General features: G+C 34.4%; 1 protein-coding gene across 3 annotated transcripts; it reads right to left on the reverse strand.

Moving 5' to 3' along the window:
* Positions 1-6,292: 6,292 nt before the first annotated feature.
* On the reverse strand, positions 6,293-12,792 carry LOC114259553 (synaptotagmin-2). Of its 3 annotated transcripts, none has more exons than XM_028199579.2 (12): positions 12,209-12,792; positions 11,033-11,131; positions 10,785-10,835; positions 10,588-10,711; positions 10,382-10,500; positions 10,058-10,159; positions 9,738-9,812; positions 9,227-9,303; positions 8,885-9,131; positions 7,905-8,255; positions 6,857-6,988; positions 6,293-6,630 (listed from the first exon to the last, which is right to left on the reverse strand). In XM_028199579.2, exons 1-12 carry the CDS (start codon positions 12,317-12,319, stop codon positions 6,499-6,501), a joined length of 1,620 nt encoding a protein of 539 aa, XP_028055380.2. In that variant the 5' UTR covers positions 12,320-12,792; the 3' UTR covers positions 6,293-6,498. The 3 variants fall into 3 exon arrangements, with proteins under 3 accessions (XP_028055380.2, XP_082778425.1, XP_028055381.2); XM_028199580.2 differs by having other exon boundaries at positions 6,579-6,698; positions 12,209-12,729; XM_082922299.1 differs by lacking the exon at positions 7,905-8,255 and having other exon boundaries at positions 12,209-12,729.
* Between the last annotated feature and the right edge of the window lie 6,748 nt (positions 12,793-19,540).

Genomic DNA, 19,540 nt, shown 5'->3' on the forward strand with positions numbered 1-19,540 from the left:
TTAAGTTACTTCTGTGGTATCTCCCTCACTGACAATCTGGGCAATTACTTGGGCACCCCTATGCTCCACAGTAGAGTTTCTAAAAACCAGTTTCAAGTTATCCTTGACAAAATGGCTCAAAGACTTTCTGGTTGGAAAGCCAAAAACCTATCCCTCGCGGGTAGAACAACCCTGATAAAGGCGGTTACTTCGGCTATGCCTAATCATCTTATGCAGACTATGGAACTCCCTCGCCACACCTGTGACCAAATTGAGAAACTCAACAGAAATTTTCTATGGGGCAGCACTGACACTCGCAAGAGGGTTCACCAGTGTGCAGATGCTTTGGCTAATTTAGGAGTCAATCAACAAGAGCACCTCATCTTGAAAGAGGACCCTCCTGTACCCATCCTATCTTTGTTAACTGCTGACTTGCTTAAAGTTGGCTCTGGAAGGGATTAATCTCCCTAGACCCTCTGTTGTTTTGTTTGTTTTATCTCTTCTCATGAATCAAAAAAAAAAAATATTTGTCAAAGTTAAAATTTCACAAGATCTCTCTAAAAATTATCTTTAATTAGAGCATCTCTAATACTGCTACATCGGAATGACATGTTAAAAAAAATTACAGTATTCAAATTATAATATTATGACATCAACTAAAAACGCTCATAGCATATAAGAAGCACTTGCATGCACCCAAAAAAAAATAAAGATATATATTTATATATATATGTAATTAGACACGTGTCTCACGAATATGGAATATGAAGGACACCCACAACTAACAGCTCTTGGTGATTATTAATAGAGTTGGGTTGCCGTTAAGGTGGCAGCTGCAGCACCAAACTAGTTCACATAAATAATTTCTAATTCAAACTAATTTTAAGTTTTTTTTTTTTGTTGAGAAAAACTAATTTTAAGTTAAATCAATTATATGTTATAAAAATTTACATATGATATACATCAATGATAATTATTTTTTACTTTTTCATAATATCTTTCAAAAAAAACAATATAATACTCTATGGGTGTGTTTGATTGGACGGACTGGATAAAAGAGGATTGTAATCCATCGAACTGTTAGTCTCGGGATACATTGTCCTCGGACTATTTAATTGGATTAGATTTGTATCCTATGTCTGTTTAGTCATGTGATTAGATGTCTGGATTGGACTATTTTTAGTGAATCCAATGTTTAGTTAGACGGACTGGATAAGGATAAATGTTCAAAAGACTATTTTACCCTTGTAATTTATAATTTTTATTTAATATATAATTTTAAATTTGTAATCTATAATTTATAATTTATAATTTAACAACACTAAAAAAATTTAATTTATAAGGCCATAATTTTTAATTTATAATTTTCAATTAAATTAAATTAAATTTATATTTTTTATTTTTTATTTAATATATAATTTTAAATTAACAACAATAAAAAATAATTTTATTTAATATATAAATTAAATTTTCAACAACACTACAAAAATTTAATTTATAAGGCCATAATTTATAATTTATTATTTTTAAATAAATTTAATTTTTATTTTTTATTTAATATATAATTTTAAATTAACAACACTAAAAAAATAATTTTATTTAATATGTAAATTTAATTTTTTAACAACACTAAAAAAATTTAATTTATAAGACCATAATTTTTAATTTATTATTTTTAATTAAATTTAATTTATAATTTATAATTCAAATTTTTTATTTAATATATAATTTTAAATTAACAACACTAAAAAAATAATTTATAAATGTTGAAAAACTATTTTACCCTTTTCTAATTGTTTGCTAAGTAATAGCATGGGGTAAAGTGGACATTTCAGAGCCCAATCCCATGGGATACCAATCTCATGCAAATAATCTCAACCCCCCTTGGGATAGGATAGTCCCACAAATATGGGACTAATAGTCCGGGGGAACTATTAGTCCGAAGCAAAAAAATTGAAACAAACAATGAACTATTAGTTCGGTGGGACTAATAATCCAATCCCACACCCTAATTCTTCAAAACAAACACACCCTATTAGTAACATTACGTGTCGAAATCAAACCAAATCAAGTCTTAAGTCTCATTAAATGCAGTCGGCTGCATGAATCATTCTTCTTCCTTCGACTCCATCCAAGGCTATTTTGTTATTCGAATTAAGAAGATTCATATCCTTATTTACTATACTAGTCCACGTCAATTTAGGTCTACCATTTCTCCTAACACTACCATCTACCATCAATATATTGCATTTCTTCACTTCTGTTTCTGTTGGTTTCCGTTGTATATGACCAAACCATCTCAGTCTATCCTCTCTCAACTTATCTTTTATCGGTACTACTCTTACCCATTCTCGAATATACTCATTCCTAACTTTGTCTTTCTAATCTTGCCACACATCCACCTTAGCATCCTCATTTTAGTAATACTCATCTTATCTACATATTGTTTCTTAGTTGCCCAACATTCCGTCTTATACAACATTGCTGGTCTAATAGTCGTTCTATAGAACTTTCATTTTGGTCTAATGGGGTACTCGTTTACTGCATAGTACTCCAGATGCACTCATCTACTTAAGTCATTCTGCTTTAATTCTATGGACCACATCCACTTCAATCTTCCCAATCGTTGTGATAATCAATCCTAAATAATAAAAATGTTCACTCTTAGGTAATTTTTGGTTCTCAATCTTTACTTATCGTCTACTTTTATTGTAACTGTTACTAAAATCACACTCCATATACTCTGTCTTATTTCTGCTTATTCTAAATCCTTTAGATTCAAGTTTTTTTTTTTTTCTTCTAAATCTCCAACTTAGTATTAACTCCTTATCTAATCTCATCTACTAACATGATATCATCTGCAAAAAGCATACACTATGTCACATCATTTTGAATATTGTGCAACTCATCCATAACTGAAGAGAAAATATAAGAACTTAAGGTTGATCATTGGTGTAACTCTACAATAATTAGAAATTCAATCGTCTCTCTAGCAGGCAATCTAATAGTAGTCATCACACCTTCATACATATCTCTAATCACATCAATGTAATATTTTGTCATCCCTTTCTTCTCTAACACCTACCAAATTATATCATGAAACACTCTATCATACAATGTTTAGAAACCCAACCTGGACCGACCGATCAAACCGGAAGAACCGATAACCGGGCCTTGTTCCGGTCCAAAAAAACCCTCTAAATCCGGACAAGGAGCAAAACCGGTGTAAGATGAAGGAACCAGAAGAACCATTAAACCCGGCAATCCTGGCAACCCAGGATGGGTTTTGAGAACCAGCCAGTTCTGTTGAATATATATATATATATATATATATCTCAAAAAATCCCAAATCTTAAGGCTAACAGCAGAAGGGTTTCGACTCATCTCTCTCTCTCTCTTCTTTTGGGTGTCGCCGGTTTCGACCTCTCACAAGCTCTCACTTTCTCTATCAACTTAGCAGCCATAGAATTCCGGTGAAGTTGAACGGAGGACACAAATCTGGTGAGCAAAAATCTGTGATTTGATGAACTATTTTTTTTCAAATTGCTTATTGTAAGTCACTGATGGCATGTATATATATATATATATAGGTATATTATTCCTATTCCTTGCTTACTGTAAGTCACTGATGATATATTATTCTTATTCCTCTGAACCTCTCATCTTATTTGATTGTTGTATGTGCATGTTAAATTTGATTGTGATTTGATTTGCAATGATCCAATTACGACTCTATCACTCCAGTACCTTTAAACTTTTATTTGCTTTTGTTTCACCTTATTAATTTTTCTTTGTTTTTTTGTTGAATTTAATTATTTTATTCATTATTATACTTATATATTTAATATATATATATATATATATATATTTAATATATTTATGATGTAATTATGATGTCATGATTCAACCACTTCGATCCAGTGATTGAATCGGTGACCCATCCACCCAGTCCTTTTTCCGATTCGCTCATTGGTCTGATTTTCAAAATATTGCTATCATATGCTTTTTCAAGATTGATAAAAACCATACGAATATTTCTTTTCTTTTCTTTTCTTTTTTCTATATTTTTCTATTACTCTCCACAAAAGGTAGATCATTTCCATTGTTGACCTATTAGGTATAAACTCAAATTGATTCTCTGACACCTTTGTTATATCTCACAATCGACGTTCTATCACTCTCTCACACATTTTCATTGTGTGACACATTAACTTGATTCCTCTATAGTTGTTGCAATTCTGGACATCTCCTTTATTCTTATATATTGGCATGAAAATACTCTTCCTCCACTCTTCTGGCATTTTCCTAGCCAACAAAATCTTGCTAAATAACCTAGTCAACCAAACAACCTCCTCCTTACCTAAACATTTCCACGCTTCAATAGGAATATCATCGGGTTCTAAAGTCTTATTTGATTTCATCTTTTTAAGTGCAAACTCCACTTTAAAATTCATAATCATACAATAGAACCTATAGTCCTGGTTTTCCTTATTATTGCATACTTCATCTCCTTTTGACCTACCTCCATGTTCCTCATTTAACAACTTCTTAAAATAGTTCTTCTACATCTCCTTAATCTGTTCATCATTCACCAACACCTAAGAGTCCTCACCCTTAATGCACTTAACTTGATTAAAATCTCTTGTTTTCCTCTATCTTATTTTAGCAAGTTTGTATATCCTCTTCTCTCCCTCCTTACCATCTAGTCTAGCATATAGGTCATCATAGGCTTTCAACTTTGTCTCCCTCACTACTTTTTTGATATCCTTATTGACCAATCTGTAGCACTTAAAGTTTTCTTCAGTTCTATTATTCTGACACTTTTTAAAACTCTCTTTTTTCGTCTTTATTACCGCTTGGACCTCTTCCCTCCACCACCAAGTTTCCCTAAAGTTGGATCTCTTTGATTTCAACTCTCCAAGAACTTTCCTTGAGATTCTCCTCATACAATTGGTCACCAAGTTCCACATAGTGTTAGTATCATCTTCCAAGTCCCAAGTACCTTCTTTATCTATTCTATTCTTAAATACGTTTAGTTTATCTCTTTTTAGGTCTCACCATTTAGTCCTGCGATGCCCACTATCTTTTCAAGTTTGGTATTGCTCTTTAAAATATAAATCTAGTACCAAAATCCTATGTTGAGACATCAAACTCTCTCCAAGAATCACCTTACAGTCGCTACATTTTAGACGGTCCACTTTTCTTACTAGAAAGTACTCTATTTGGCTCCTAGTTGACCCACTCTTAAAAGGTATCAAATGCTTCTCTCTCTTCATATGCATAGTATTGGCCACCATTAGCTTAGAAACCAATGCAAAATCTAAAATACTCTCTCTAGCTTCATTTCTATCACCAAAATCATACCCACCATAAACCCTCTCATAACTTAGTTTATCTACTCCTACATAGCCATTGAAATCACTATCTATAATTAGGTTTTCTCCTATAGGTATCTCTTGTAATACCTCATTCATTTGGTCGAAAAAAACTCTCTTAGTCTGATCATTTAATCATACTTGAGAGGTATATGCACTAATAACGTTCACTATATTCTCTCCAATAACTAGTTTAACTAACATAATCCTATTACCTTTCTTAATTACTGCAACTGCATTTTCTACAAGATCCTTGACAATTATTATTCTTACCCCATTCCTGTATCTATCATTTCCACTATAATATAGCTTAAAACCGGTAGGTATCTTCTATTTCCTGAGCATTCTCACCCGTCCACTTAGTATTTTGTACGCAAGTTATATTAACTCTTCTCTTAATCATGACATCTACCAATTAATCTTACCAATTAAAGTTCCTATATTTCATGTGACTACCCTAAACCTATAAGATTGAACTAGCTTCTTTATCCGTGCTCGTCTAGAAAAACGCAAAAACTTTTATCTATTTTTTACCACACCTAGGCTTCTATGCGGCGCCACTTGCTCATTTTTCGATGAAGTTACTAGTTTTTTATGGACTCAATATAATCATGTACTGAATTCTCTCTAATTGGATGCTCAACTGGAGCGGAATTATTCAATCTCAATGGGTTCATCTTCGAGCCTATCTAAATGATCTACACCTTTCATCCTGTATGGTTCATAGTATCCATGCAAAAAATAAAATGATCCCAATAGGCCATATGATCGGATCACATTCGTCTTTTTAAAAAAATAATATATTCTCAAAATTATACCTTCTATTTTTTTTTGAAGACAAATGTAGTTTGATCATAGAGCTACCAATCAAAATGTTGATTTTATGTAGTACCAGATTTTATGTTTATACATGAAAGTCTAGACTATGAAAGCTTAAATTTACAGAAAGTTGAATTATTTGCATTTCTAGGTTAATTACAGCAAATCAGTCATGAGAGAGCAGATACAAGACCTACAGTGTATAATACAGCAAAGACAAGCACAATATATTTTTATCCAATGAAACTAGAAAACTGAAATTGAAAAATTACTCCACTGACATAACTGCCAAAAAAAAACCCGAATTGTTATGAAATCACTGTCATCAAGATGAAGTCCTCCATTGCAATTCTATCTGAACTCGGCCATTCTTAGAGTCAATGAGGTGGTATCTCTCGTTGATTCTTTTGTTGCTAACAACGTCCGAGAGGTTTATATCCACATAGCCCAGAGTTTCCTGACAAGGGAAACAGTATGTGTTTCAAAATGTTAGAAATTGTTTCTTAGGATAATCATTTTCCAATGCTGCAAAAACAAAACAAAACAAAACAAAAATAAATCTATAGTTATATTAAGATGTAACAGAAAGATTTGCAATTTTATATTGTTTCTACTACCCTATAAAAATAACTTTCTACAAGTTTGTTGGATCGGTTAAGATTTGATTACTGATGTAAATATACCTTGGGATGGAGTAGACCCATCCTAGAAGAGGTACTGACAACTTCCACATGAATTCTGTCATTAGTTGGTGGTTCTTCCAGCATGAATTGAAACTCTTCTTCCCATCTTGGATCTCTGTTTTTCTTTATAGGCTGTAAAGACACAATCAGTCAATAGACATTAGTTAAAACCATGTTAAAATCTAGTGCTTTAAAAGAATTTAGCAAAGCGTCAAATGTGATCGTGACTTGTTACCAACAAAAGGATTTCTAACATTTTCAAATCACTAATCAGCATCAACTTTATTTCGGATAGTTTAACTGCTAATTCTGATGAACTTCGTAGTTTTTCCAAACTCAAATTTATCTTATTCTTACATGAAATATATTAATTGACACATCAGAGGTACAGAAATGCAGGGCCGGCTCAATGAAAAGTGACCAAAGTGGTCATTTTAGGTCTCCGGTTTTTAAAAGGCCTCCAAGCTCTCTCTCTTTGTTCAAGGCCAAAAAATATACTTCTTTTCTAAAAGTCCAAAAAATATTCGTCGAACCAAAAACAAAATTGTCAGGGCCCCAATCATAACTAACTATGGAATACACATTTTTTGTCCAATGACCTATAACAAACCTCTTTGTCCAAAATATCTTCTTGTTTGAAGGTCCAATTGTAAAGGGGGGGAAAAAAATTTCTTGTCTCATCCTACAAAGGTCTCCATAGTAAAGGTTGTAGATGAACCCCTAAACTTTTAATGACAAGAATACAAAATCAGATTTTACAAAAAATTAAAATACGAAGAGTTTTTAAAAAAAATAATATTTAAATATAAAAAGGACTTTCTATTAAGATTTTGATTTAGGCCTGCTACTGGCAGAAAGAGAAATGATGTTTGCTAGCAGCAGAAATTCAAAGGTTGCTCATAGCTGTGGTCCATTTGATATGTAACTGTTAGTATCAACTATGAATTTATGCAACATATGATTTTCCATGATGAAACAATCTGGAACATTGCCTCTTATTGCTATCGCTAGGCATGCTCTTGTTATGTATTGACAAGCTACAACATACCTTAGTTCTTTTCTCCTCCCCTCTGAAAAGTAGACGCACTTGAGGATTTGTGTGGTGCTTCCCCTCTAGATCCTGAGCTTCATGGACAATTACTACAAGCAAACCTCCACCATCAGGAGTTCCTTCAGGAGCCTTTTCCACCACATTTGAATCTTCAGTTTCGTTGGGTATCTCATCATCCTTAAAAGGTTTGTACATCAATTCAAGAACAATCTGTCCACGTGATTTTTCATTTTGAACATCATTCGGGTCCATGTTTTTTAGCAGACTAACAGTCATCTCTTTTGACTCCTCAGGTGTAAGTTCCTTCAATGGTATTACATTTAGGCCCATCTTATCGTGCTTCCCAACCTAAACGAAAAGAAATATTCAGTTTGAGAAACAATGAAGAAGAAGGAGAGGACAACATTTCTGTCGTGGTCAAAACGAGACCAGTCTAGGTCGACCAATCATATTCTGAGACTATGCCGTCTTTCATAGCCCACTTTTTCTTCTTCATTAGTAAAAAAATTTATTATTAGACAAATAACAGCCAAAGAGTATCTAGTTCCCATTCATCCACAAGCAGTGCCGGACCCAGAAATTGTGCAAAGGAGGGACCAAGGTAAAACTATAACATTTTCATAGGCCAAAGTAAAATTTATACAGAATTTTTTATTTTTTATTTTTTATTTTTTTTTGGGGGGGGGGGGGGGGGGGGGTTCCTTTATAAATACTCAAAATTACATAGGCTAATGACGTTTTTGTGATTTTTGAGAGGACCAAAGTAAAATTATATAGATTTTGGGAGGGCCAAATACTAATTTCACTTATAAATACTTAAAAATGCAAGGGGCTAATCAAGATTTTGTGAAATCTGAGTGGGTCATGGCCCTTGCCTGCCCCTCTCTGTGTCCTCCAACACAAGTTGAAGCAGAAAACAAACAGAATAACTTGATATTTGATAATAAATCTGAAGAAAAAAAAAGTGCAAAATATACCTGCTCCCAGTCATATACATGGATCTCCAAAGCTTGAGATTCAGGGTCTTTAATGACCAAATTAAATTCTTCATTCCATTCCGGGTTCAATTTTTTGTGTTTCACAGTTGTTTTCTTCGACTGAAGTATGTCCTCAGTAAGTTTCAGCTTCACATAAGGATCCGATGCCCCCAAAAGGTCTTTCTTTTTAAGCTTCATTGCTCTCACGACCTTCACGTTAAGAATCCCAACAGGTCTCTTCAAGGCTCTGCCGAATTATAAGAGTTAGTCGAAGCAAAGATTTATAATAGGGGGGATTGAACACAATGTCCCAAGTGAAAACAAGATCACACATACACTTACTTTGTAGGATCCATAATTTGTACCTCAAGGGTTTTGGGCCAGAGATACATATTAGCAACCTGATCTTTGATAAGCTCCTGAATGAAAAAAAATACAATGAGTAGTGAAACCAAAATTAAAAACTACACCCAGTTTAGTCCCCAATATATGATTACTCTACAATGTTTACATTAGTATATCACAAGTTTCAGCCCAAAACCGTCGTCCATCTAATATTTGCCTTACTCTTGTGGTCTTTAATCTGACAACCATTGTTGATAATAAGTTGTGTGTAATTTTACCCCATGAAAGATGCAACCATTTCTAGGGCTTAAATAGCCTCTGATCATTCAATTCACATTAGCTAAACCATCTTCTACCAAATTTTTTGTTGTGGTTGTTGCATGTTTTCAAAATTTATGCAATGAAGATGTGCCTAAGCACCCCCGCCCTCTGGATGAAGAATCAAATAAAAATCTGAAGATGAAGAGACATTGAAGTGAAGGGAACTCTATTAATTAATTTAGCATACCTGAACAAAACTATACAGGCCAGGAATGGACATAGCATCTGCACCTAGCACTTTCAAACCAAAGTCCACATGTGGCTGCAAATTGAGAGAGAGAGAGAGAGAGAGAGAGAGTCAAACTTTGCAAGAAGGTTAATCTTTTGGCTAGGATTGATGCCATCTCCATCATATAGTGGGCACCAAAGCTCTAAATGGTGCATATATAGGAATATACAATACACATCTGATGAGCATATGCAGTCCCCAAAACTCTAATGATAAACCAAAATATTCCTAATCAAACATATCGTTAATTAAAGTTACCTCTGGTCATTACCACGCACCTTCTCCATGAGAGAGACTAATATTGTGGCAAAACAAGGAAAGCTTGGAACCAATGGCTTCAAGGTAATGCGTGGAGAAGCAAATACTTGAAAATCAACCACCTGAAATACTCCAAAGGAATCTACAGTCACTAATGAGTACAAGCAAATAGCAAAATGCCCATCTCCTTTAAGCTAATGTTCACTCGTCCACTCACAGAGAGAGAGAGAGAGAGCACTTCACTAATGTCAGTTCTTCAAATACCAAGAAGGTTCAACAATTACCAAATTATTGAACACCAAGAAAAATTTCTTCTTTCAAACAAAAGACCAACAACCAAATACCTGAACAGTGGCTCTCAAACCAAATGCCTTAGCTGCAATATTGATGTTAGGATTTCCTGCCCACTTCATGAATGGTTCCATTATCAACTCTTTCTCCTCAGTTACATAGATTTTCATTCCTGGCATGAAAAAGTAAAAACATTTAGAAGTTGATTTGGAAAGAAGAGTGAAACTCATATTGTGATTGGAACATTGAGAGAGAGAACCTTGAAAAGTAGGAGGTAGGGAGCCCAAGGTAAGAGTTTCAAATCCAACTGACTGAATTTTGTATTTTGGAATTTGCTCAGCAATGATGGGCTCTGCTATATTTTTTGCAGTCTTGCAGATAGCCTACGGACCTTAAACCATCAATACACAACACAAAAACTTCAAAAGATTCTACAACACGTCCAACTAAACATACCTTGTCCAAATAAGGCCACATTGTTTCAATAAATTTGTTAAGCCAATCAACCTGTGCAAAAATAGAACCACAAGAATCTTATATAAATATGCACAGCAAGGAGGTATATACATAATTTTTAAGAATATTCTTATTTCAAATATGTAGTTGGAAAAATTATGCATTAGAAAAAATATATATATATATATATATTGGGAGTAACAGCTTACACGGCACCCTCTAAAAAAAAAAAAAAAAGAACAGCTTACACGGTCAATGTCTGGATTTTTCACCCAAATAGGTATCTCTGGAAGCAAGCGTTGCAAAGTTTGAGAATCTTGCTCAACCAATGGACGAATAACTGGATCCTGAAAATTCCAATGAAAAGAAAATTTAATCATCAAAGGAAAAAAGTTTGACTGTATTAACAACTGCATGCAACGCCTCAACTTTCTTTTAGCATCAATTCTACTTTTTTTACAAAGTCAGTGATATTGCGAGGGTTGGCATTAGAGAGACTGCAACAATTGCAAAAGATGAAAATGGAAAAAAAAAATATAAATAAAAGAAGAAAGGTACTAATATTGATCAGTGGTCACAACTGAAAGTAGAATTCTCCAGTAAAATATTAGGGAGATACCTATTTGGTAGAATATTTTGAAGTACACAAATCATTTTCAAGAGTACAGTAATAGTGAGAAGTCAAATTAAATAAAATGCACTTGATTAGATAATTGTAACACACAGAATCACAACAAAACCAAAATAAATAAAAATCATGTAAGAAATTGTGGAATTAAAGAACCCTGTATCCTTTTTTTCTTTTTTGATTGCGATATATATTTATTTATTTGGGACAGATATCTAGGAAGGACAATTGGGGACAATTAATCTTACATTGTGATCGAGAAACAAATAAACATTGACAAAGCTTGAGACACGAAATAATGCACTCTTGTGAAATATTCGTGTTTGGATCGTTAAAAGCTCATTAAAAAGTGACTTATTATGTAAACAAGTTAAGCTTAAAAGTTTTTTAAGTCAAACACCAACAACTAACTACTTGGCTCGTTTACAACCCTAAATATATGCCATACAACTTCCAATCCACTGAGCATTAAATTCTCCAGAGAATGCCAATTCTCTCCAATGAAATACCCTAAATCTGTGCGAGTCAATCAACATAAGATGGTAACCCATAGAGATAGTTCATGGGTACTATACGATAATACCTAACATAAGCTTAGAATTTGTTTGGCAGTTTCATTGGTTTACAGAGTGATATTACAGACAAATGATTAAATCAGAAAACACCCAGAACACTACACAGATGAATTATATAATAATTAATGAAGAAAAAAGACAAATAAAACGCTGAAGAAAAACAATTAGAACCAAAAATCAAAATGCCTGTAGTGTGAAGATAAAGAAATAGAGACACTGACCTTGACATCACTTGGTTGGAAATAGATAAATAGATAATACCCAATCACGATCCCAATTGTGATTCCCACTCCAAATCCAAAGAAACTCATTATAGTACTCAAAAAACCCATCTCTAATCTTCTTTCAGATCACCACAACACAACGCAGCACAACTCTCCACTCCAGTTCCTCCTCAAGAATTCAATGACAAACCCTTAAATTTTGTCGCTTAACAAACATAACCCAAGAACCGATAAGAAAACAAATCACAAGTCACTTGATGTAAATGTATTCCCAAGAGATCAACATTCTTGGGTATGTGAATTGAGAAACAATGGAAAAAGAAAACAAGAAAAATCAAAACAGAAAAAGAATAAGAAGAAGAAGAAGCAAGTGTGTTTCTTGTGACAAGAGATAGGTACAAAAAACAGATGTATGAGGTTGATTATCCCAGGAAAAAGCAATAAAAGAAGCATTTATTGCTGACCAATCTTGAAATTCAACGACCCATCAGATCCACATATACCCCAAAGTAAAGTCCCACAACAACGGTTTCCAACAACGATTTCCAAAAGGGGAAAAAAACAAACGAAAATTCAAGTACATTTATATAAGATATTTAATTATTTATTTAATAAAAAATTTAAGAGTTATAGAATTTTCCCGTCAAATGAGTGTGTCTCTCTTGATAACTTCTCTCATTGCCTTTTGTGGTCAAGGATAAACTCGTCTAAATTCCAACTCTAATAATATAATTAATCAACGGCCAAGATTACCTCACGTATCCAATGATTATTAGAAAGGGTGCATATGTAAAAAATGTTTGGGTGCCGTTTGGTAACACTTACATTTTTAATTTTTTATTTATATTTATAAAAATTTTAAAAATTTAAATAAAAATTTGTTTAGTAAAATTTTTGATTTATAAATCAGTGATCTCAGTTTATAAATTTGGCCAAAAAATAAAAACACAAAAAATGTGTTTCCATTTTGAGTTTTCAGTTTTTTTTTTACCACCCAACACTAGCCACCACCCGCCACCATTTTCCACCACCGTCTTCTGCCACCACCACCCACCTGTCACCACCCACTCGCCACCACCACCCATCCCTCGCTGCCACCACCACCACCACCACCCGCCACTTACTTGTTACCACCACTCACCACCCACCTGCCACCCACCATTACCTGCCATCTGCCACTCACCCGCCGCCACCACCACCCGCCACCATCACCACCATCACCCATCACCCACTCACCACCCACCCACCTGCCACCACCACCCACCACCATCACCACCACCACCCACTCGCTACCACCTATCACTTGCCACCGTCACCCACTCATTCACCACCACCACCACCACCACCCGCCACCTACCCGCCACCATCCACCATCACCCGTAATCCCCCACCTACCTGCCACCACCACCCACCACCCGCCACCACTACCACCACCTCCATCCACTCGCTACCACCCACCACCCGCCACTGTCACCCACCCACCCACCATCACCACCTACCACCCACCCGCCATCCGCCACCCACCTACCACCACCACCCGCCATCCGCCACCCACCTACCACCACCACCCATCACCCGCCACCACCACCCACTCGCTACCACCCACCACCCGCCACCGTCACCTACCCAGCCACCCACCATTACCATCCACCACCCACCCGCCACCACCCGCTATCCGCTACCGACCTACCACCTGCCATCACCACCCATTCGATACCACCCTCCACCGTCACCCACCCGCCGCCACCACCCACTAGCTACCACCCGCCACCGTCACCCAGCCACCCACCACCCACCGTCACCACATTCCACTACCGTCTTTCGCCGCCACTTGCTACCACTTGCCATTTCTCACTCTTTGTTATATTTTTAAACATTTTGTCAATTACCAAACGCGTTTGTAGTTTATATTTTTCTAAAAATAAACAAAAACCAGTTTATAAAATTTTTGTAAATATAAACTGAAAACATAAATGTTACCAAACAGACCCTTTCAAAAAATTTACTAAAATTTCTATCAAATATCTCACATAAATGTAGGACTCACATGATGTGAGTTTCACACCCATATAAGACATTTGATAGAACTTTTGAGGCCTCTAGCATTACTCTGCATATGTATGCAGCAGCCTTAAAAAAGTAAGGAGAGGCTCCGTCCAGTACACACGGTAGACTAAAGCACACTGTTCGGTTCTTGGGACTCATCATGGGTCCCATTTCGATAATTCGAACTGTTCGATATGCAGAATTCATCGAGTAGTTCATGTCTGCAAAAAATTATCGGATATCGTTAGTCTCTTGATTGTAACACATTTTTGTTAATAATTTATTTTTAAAATCATATTTACCATTAACAAAAATATGTTTTGATTAAAAAATTATCAATATCCAATCAACGTGATTTTTACGAAAATGAAATAATCGACGAGCTCTACATATTGACTAATTCGAATTATCAAAATAAAACCCGTGATAAATCTCTTAAGCTCAACAATATACTCCATTCCACTATAAACTGGAGAGAAGCCTCCCCAAAAGATTATACTGTAAAGTTTCTCACTAATTATAATCATAATTATTATCCATTAAAAAATCCAAATGGGGTCCTTTATTTAATGATTAATTAATAATATAAATGTTAAATGTGGTAGGACTTTTACTATTTTAATAATTTTTTGAGTAGTTTCTTTCCCCGTTGCCTCAATCAAACTTTCCTTCTACCTTTTATTATATTTAGGATTTGAGTTCATCCATAAAATAAATAAATAAAAAAAAAAAAAATTATCGTTTGGGAAGTGGATTGGCTTTTTAGCTTTTTGACTTTTTTAGCTATTTTAGCATGGGCTAAAAGTTTAGTTTGGAAATGACTTTTTAACTTTTTAACTTTTTTTGTGAGGGAATAGTGTAATAATTATGGGTTGGATGTGCTGTTTTGTTTGTTATGACTAAAATAACCTATTTTGTCTTTTGTGACTAAAATAGCCAAAAAAGCTTCCAACCCACCTTCCCAAACGGTGACCCTCATTTCTTTTAGAAAAATCTGATAGAATTATGTAATTACAATGGTTAAATTGAACTAATTTTTTTATGAAAATTTATATAGATATATCTAAAATTGAATGGATCTCATGAATCCAATAACACCATAATAGATTTCTCTCTAATTGAAGAGAAGTCTAATCTTATAATAAATATTTTACTTTTTTTTTTCAAAATGGTTTTTAGTATTCTACTTTTAGACTATGTTTGGTTTGATCATCTTTTGAAATGATAAAATTTAATAATTTTTAATCATTTATCTTTAGTTTTATAATAATTAACTTTTATTTCAACTTCATTAGAATCTCCACACACAAAAAGAAAAAAAAAAAAAAAAAAAAACTTGGAATACACAATTTTTTCTATGTAAAAACTAGAAGTTGATGAGCTGAAAGTTTGAAAAATTTTAACTCAAGGATTGAGCCAGTTATAAGTATAATTATTAATTGTTTTAGCATATATTAACCAACCAATTACAATATGGCTTTGTGGTATGAAATTAATATTAAAAAAGGTAAACTACCAATATATCCTAATAGTTATATTTAAAGTTTTATTGAAAGTTTATCATAATAAAATTGTCGGTAAAAATAATTTTTTGTGATGATTTTTTTCATGTCACTAAAAATTAATAATTAATAACTTTATTTGGTCAAGATTTTAATAAATTGTCCCTAAAATTTACAATTAGTGACATTTTTTTGTGACATTTTTTGAAGTGTCGTTGAAAGTTAAAAATTAGTGATTTTTTTTGTGATATTTTTTTAAACTGTTGCTAAAACTTATAATTACTGCCATTTTTTGTGACAGATTTTAAACTATCGCTAAAAATTAACAATTAATAAATTTTTTAATAACATTTAATGAAAAATACTATTAACTACCACAAGATCTATTGAGTAATAAATTTACATATTAAAATCTAGAATAATACTTGGTAGCTCGAAATTAATTGGCTCGAAACCCAAAACAACATCGTTTTGGGTTTCTTTTTTTTTCCATTCTTTTTCTTGCTTTCGAATATAGAGAGACAGAAGAAAGAGGCGAGAGAGAGAAGAGGGAAGAGAAGAGGAAGAGAGAAGAGACAAGAGAGAGAAAGAGAAAAGATGGAGATGATGAGGAAAAGAAGAAGACGGTGATGGCGGTGAAGAAGACGGTGATAGCGGAGAGGAAGAGAAGAAAGATCTGTATGTGTATATACAGATCTGTGTATACACACATAGCAGACGGTGATGGCAGCGTCTCTCTCTCTCTACCGGTGGCGGCGCCGGTAGACGATCTGCCGATGGGTCTCTCGCCTCTATTCTCTCTACTTTTTTTCTTTCTTTTTTTTTTCTTTTCTAGTGGATCTGGATCTGAAGGTGAAGATGTTGATGATTTGTTGATGATTGTTGTTGTTGATGATGATGTTGTGTTGTTGGATTTTTTTTTCTTTTCAGATTCGACAATTTAATTTTTTTTTGTGATTGTTCGTCGTTGTTGATGAATGCATGATGTTGTGTAGTTGATTTTTTTTTTTTTTTTTTCAGATTCGACAAAAATTATGATGTTGTGTTGTTGATGAATGTGGTGTTGTTGTTGTGTTGATGAATGCTCTCTTTGTTCTCTTTGCCTCTCTATTTCTCCTCTAGCCTCTCTATTTCAGAGTGCAAAGAGTAAGAAAGAAAGAAATAAAAAAAATAAAAAATTCCAAACGTCATCATTTTGAAATTCGAGTCAATTGGGCTAAAACCCTTTCGAGCTACCTATCAGCTCTGTAAAATCTATAAGGAAGTACCCAATTAATAATTTAGTTCCTTTTCCTTTATGGTTTTAAGTTGTAGATTATTATTGTTGGTCTGCTTGTCCAACCAGACAAAGTCTTATTGATAAAGTTCTAATAATGTTACTGGTACCATAACATCCTAGTGTAATTATAATCATAATTTTATGGAGAATTCTATTGTCCACATTTTCATGTGTTGTGCTATTTATTTTTTTTTAAATGATCGATTTTTTTCTTTAATTATGACATTATTTTGAGAGTTTTAGTTTTACTTCAATTGTATTTGATTATAACTTCAAAAATATAAAATTATATTATTTTTTTCTATAATTATATTATGGGAGACTGACCCAAAGGTCCAAGCCCAACATATCATACCCCATTTAGACCCAAAACAAATTTAATACTCCATTAAGTCCTCAAATTAACAATAAGACGAAAATACCCACAATATATCATCCAATTTACACGCGCGCAACCATCTCCCACGTCCCCATCATCTCAGTCCGATCACTACACTGTCACGTCTCCGCCGCTCGAAATCGACTCCTCAGTCCTCCATCTCTCTTCCGTTCAACTCCATCCCCTCTGAAACCCTAACTCTAACCAGAAAACGTAACCGTTCATCTTCATCACCCACAATCATCTCAGTCTGATCAGTACGCTGTTACATCTCCGCCGCTCGAAATCGCATTCTCAATCCTCCATCTCTCCTCCGTTCGACTCCATTCTCTCTGAAACCCTACCCTAACCACAAAACCAAACCGTTCAACTTCAACACAACACCAAGCCGTTCATATTCTCCAATCGGCGACTCTCAACAACACGAAGAACCATCACCACTCTGAAGAGATTTCATAGTTCCTGACTTCCGATTCACAAAAATGGGGAAAAAAAGTAACATCTCTCTTCACCTATTCATTATTTTTCACATGTGTACATCATTCTTTAATATTTCTTATATACACATTTTACATACTTCCAAATGTATAAACCCTCTTTTAATATATATATAGTCCCCTGTTTTTCAACATTCTAAACACTGTTTTTGCACATAAATCCCTGTTTTTACACATTCAACACCTTATTCTTATTCTTGTTCAATATTGGCTTCTCTTATTCTTATTTTTGAATTTTTAATCTTCTTGTTGTTATTGTTGCTTTTTACAAAATACAATGGGCTGTTCCTATTGTTCATACTGTTTCCTTATAAAAACTGCAACATCATAGTGTTTCATTTCATCACTATACAAGCAACATATCTAAATTTATTCAAAATGCAAATGAAACTGCAAAATTACACAGTTTAACCACTACTCAAAACAAATAGCTAACTTATTATAAAGTGCAAATCAAACTGTCAAATTATACAGTTTCGTAACTCTTACGAACAAAATACATATAACTTCATATTAAACTGCATATAAAACTTCAAAATTATACAGTTTTGTCACTATATTACTCATACCCTGTTGTCACTTTCATTTTTTCAGAAATAGCTGTTGGAAGATATTGGAAGAAACAAACCCGTATGCCCACAAATCCAATCAGGGATTTAACCATCTCCCCTTTTGAAAGTCCCTCTCCTGTATCCACTCAAATGCCACCACCACACCCAAAAACAACCAAATCCAACAGACCCCACCAAAAAACCCACAAAACAACCACACCACCTACAAAAAAAAGCCCAAGAACTACACCACAGACCCCACCCACCCAACAAACACCAACCACACCTCCAACCACAACAAAAACAAACAAAAGAAAGCCAACAAAAAACCAAGAAGCACCTCCAACCAAAAAAAGAAAGCTCCAAGAAAGCCAATCAACTCCCAAAACAACAACCAAGGCATCAAAAGAAAAAAAACCAGCAGTCCCTGCAAAGAGAGTCCAACAATTTAATTATCGTTCCAACATCGGAACGGTAATCAAACTGTTGAAGGGGGTCAAATTCACAAAAGCCCAACAGACAGAGCTGCAAAAAACCCCTTTTTGGCCCCTTATAAATGCTCTCTCCTCAACACAACTGAAGGCCTCTTGGTGCAGATGCTACAATTCCATTGTAGCAGAAATGACAACACTCTACAACAAAAGAAAAAGATCATTTGTACTTGGCAAAAAGGAAATGAAACTCAGAACCAGTGATGTCAAGCTCATTTTTGGTATCGACTGTGGAGAAGACAGCATCACCACCAAATCCTATGCAAGACCAAAGGATTTTGAGCTTCCATTTTACAAACGAAGATGCAAATCAATCAAGAGATTGGATGGCAAGTCTTTGACCAAAATGTTTCAACAAACAAAAAAAGGAAAATCAACCAATGATTGTCAAGATCTTGCAAGGGTAATCACCCTTTACTTGTGCTTGAAACTTCTCATGCCCACAACAGGCCATACACTCAGTTGGAGTTTCCTCAACTATGTTGACAACCTCAACAACATCAAGAAGTACAATTGGGTTGAGGCAATAAAAGACACACTGATGAATTCAATAGCAAATGCAAACAACAACCCAAGGCATGTCA

Source organism: Camellia sinensis, chromosome 3 (genome assembly GCF_055761805.1).
Source record: "Camellia sinensis isolate YWXY chromosome 3, ASM5576180v1, whole genome shotgun sequence".
In the NCBI taxonomy this organism is placed as follows: Eukaryota; Viridiplantae; Streptophyta; class Magnoliopsida; order Ericales; family Theaceae; genus Camellia; species Camellia sinensis.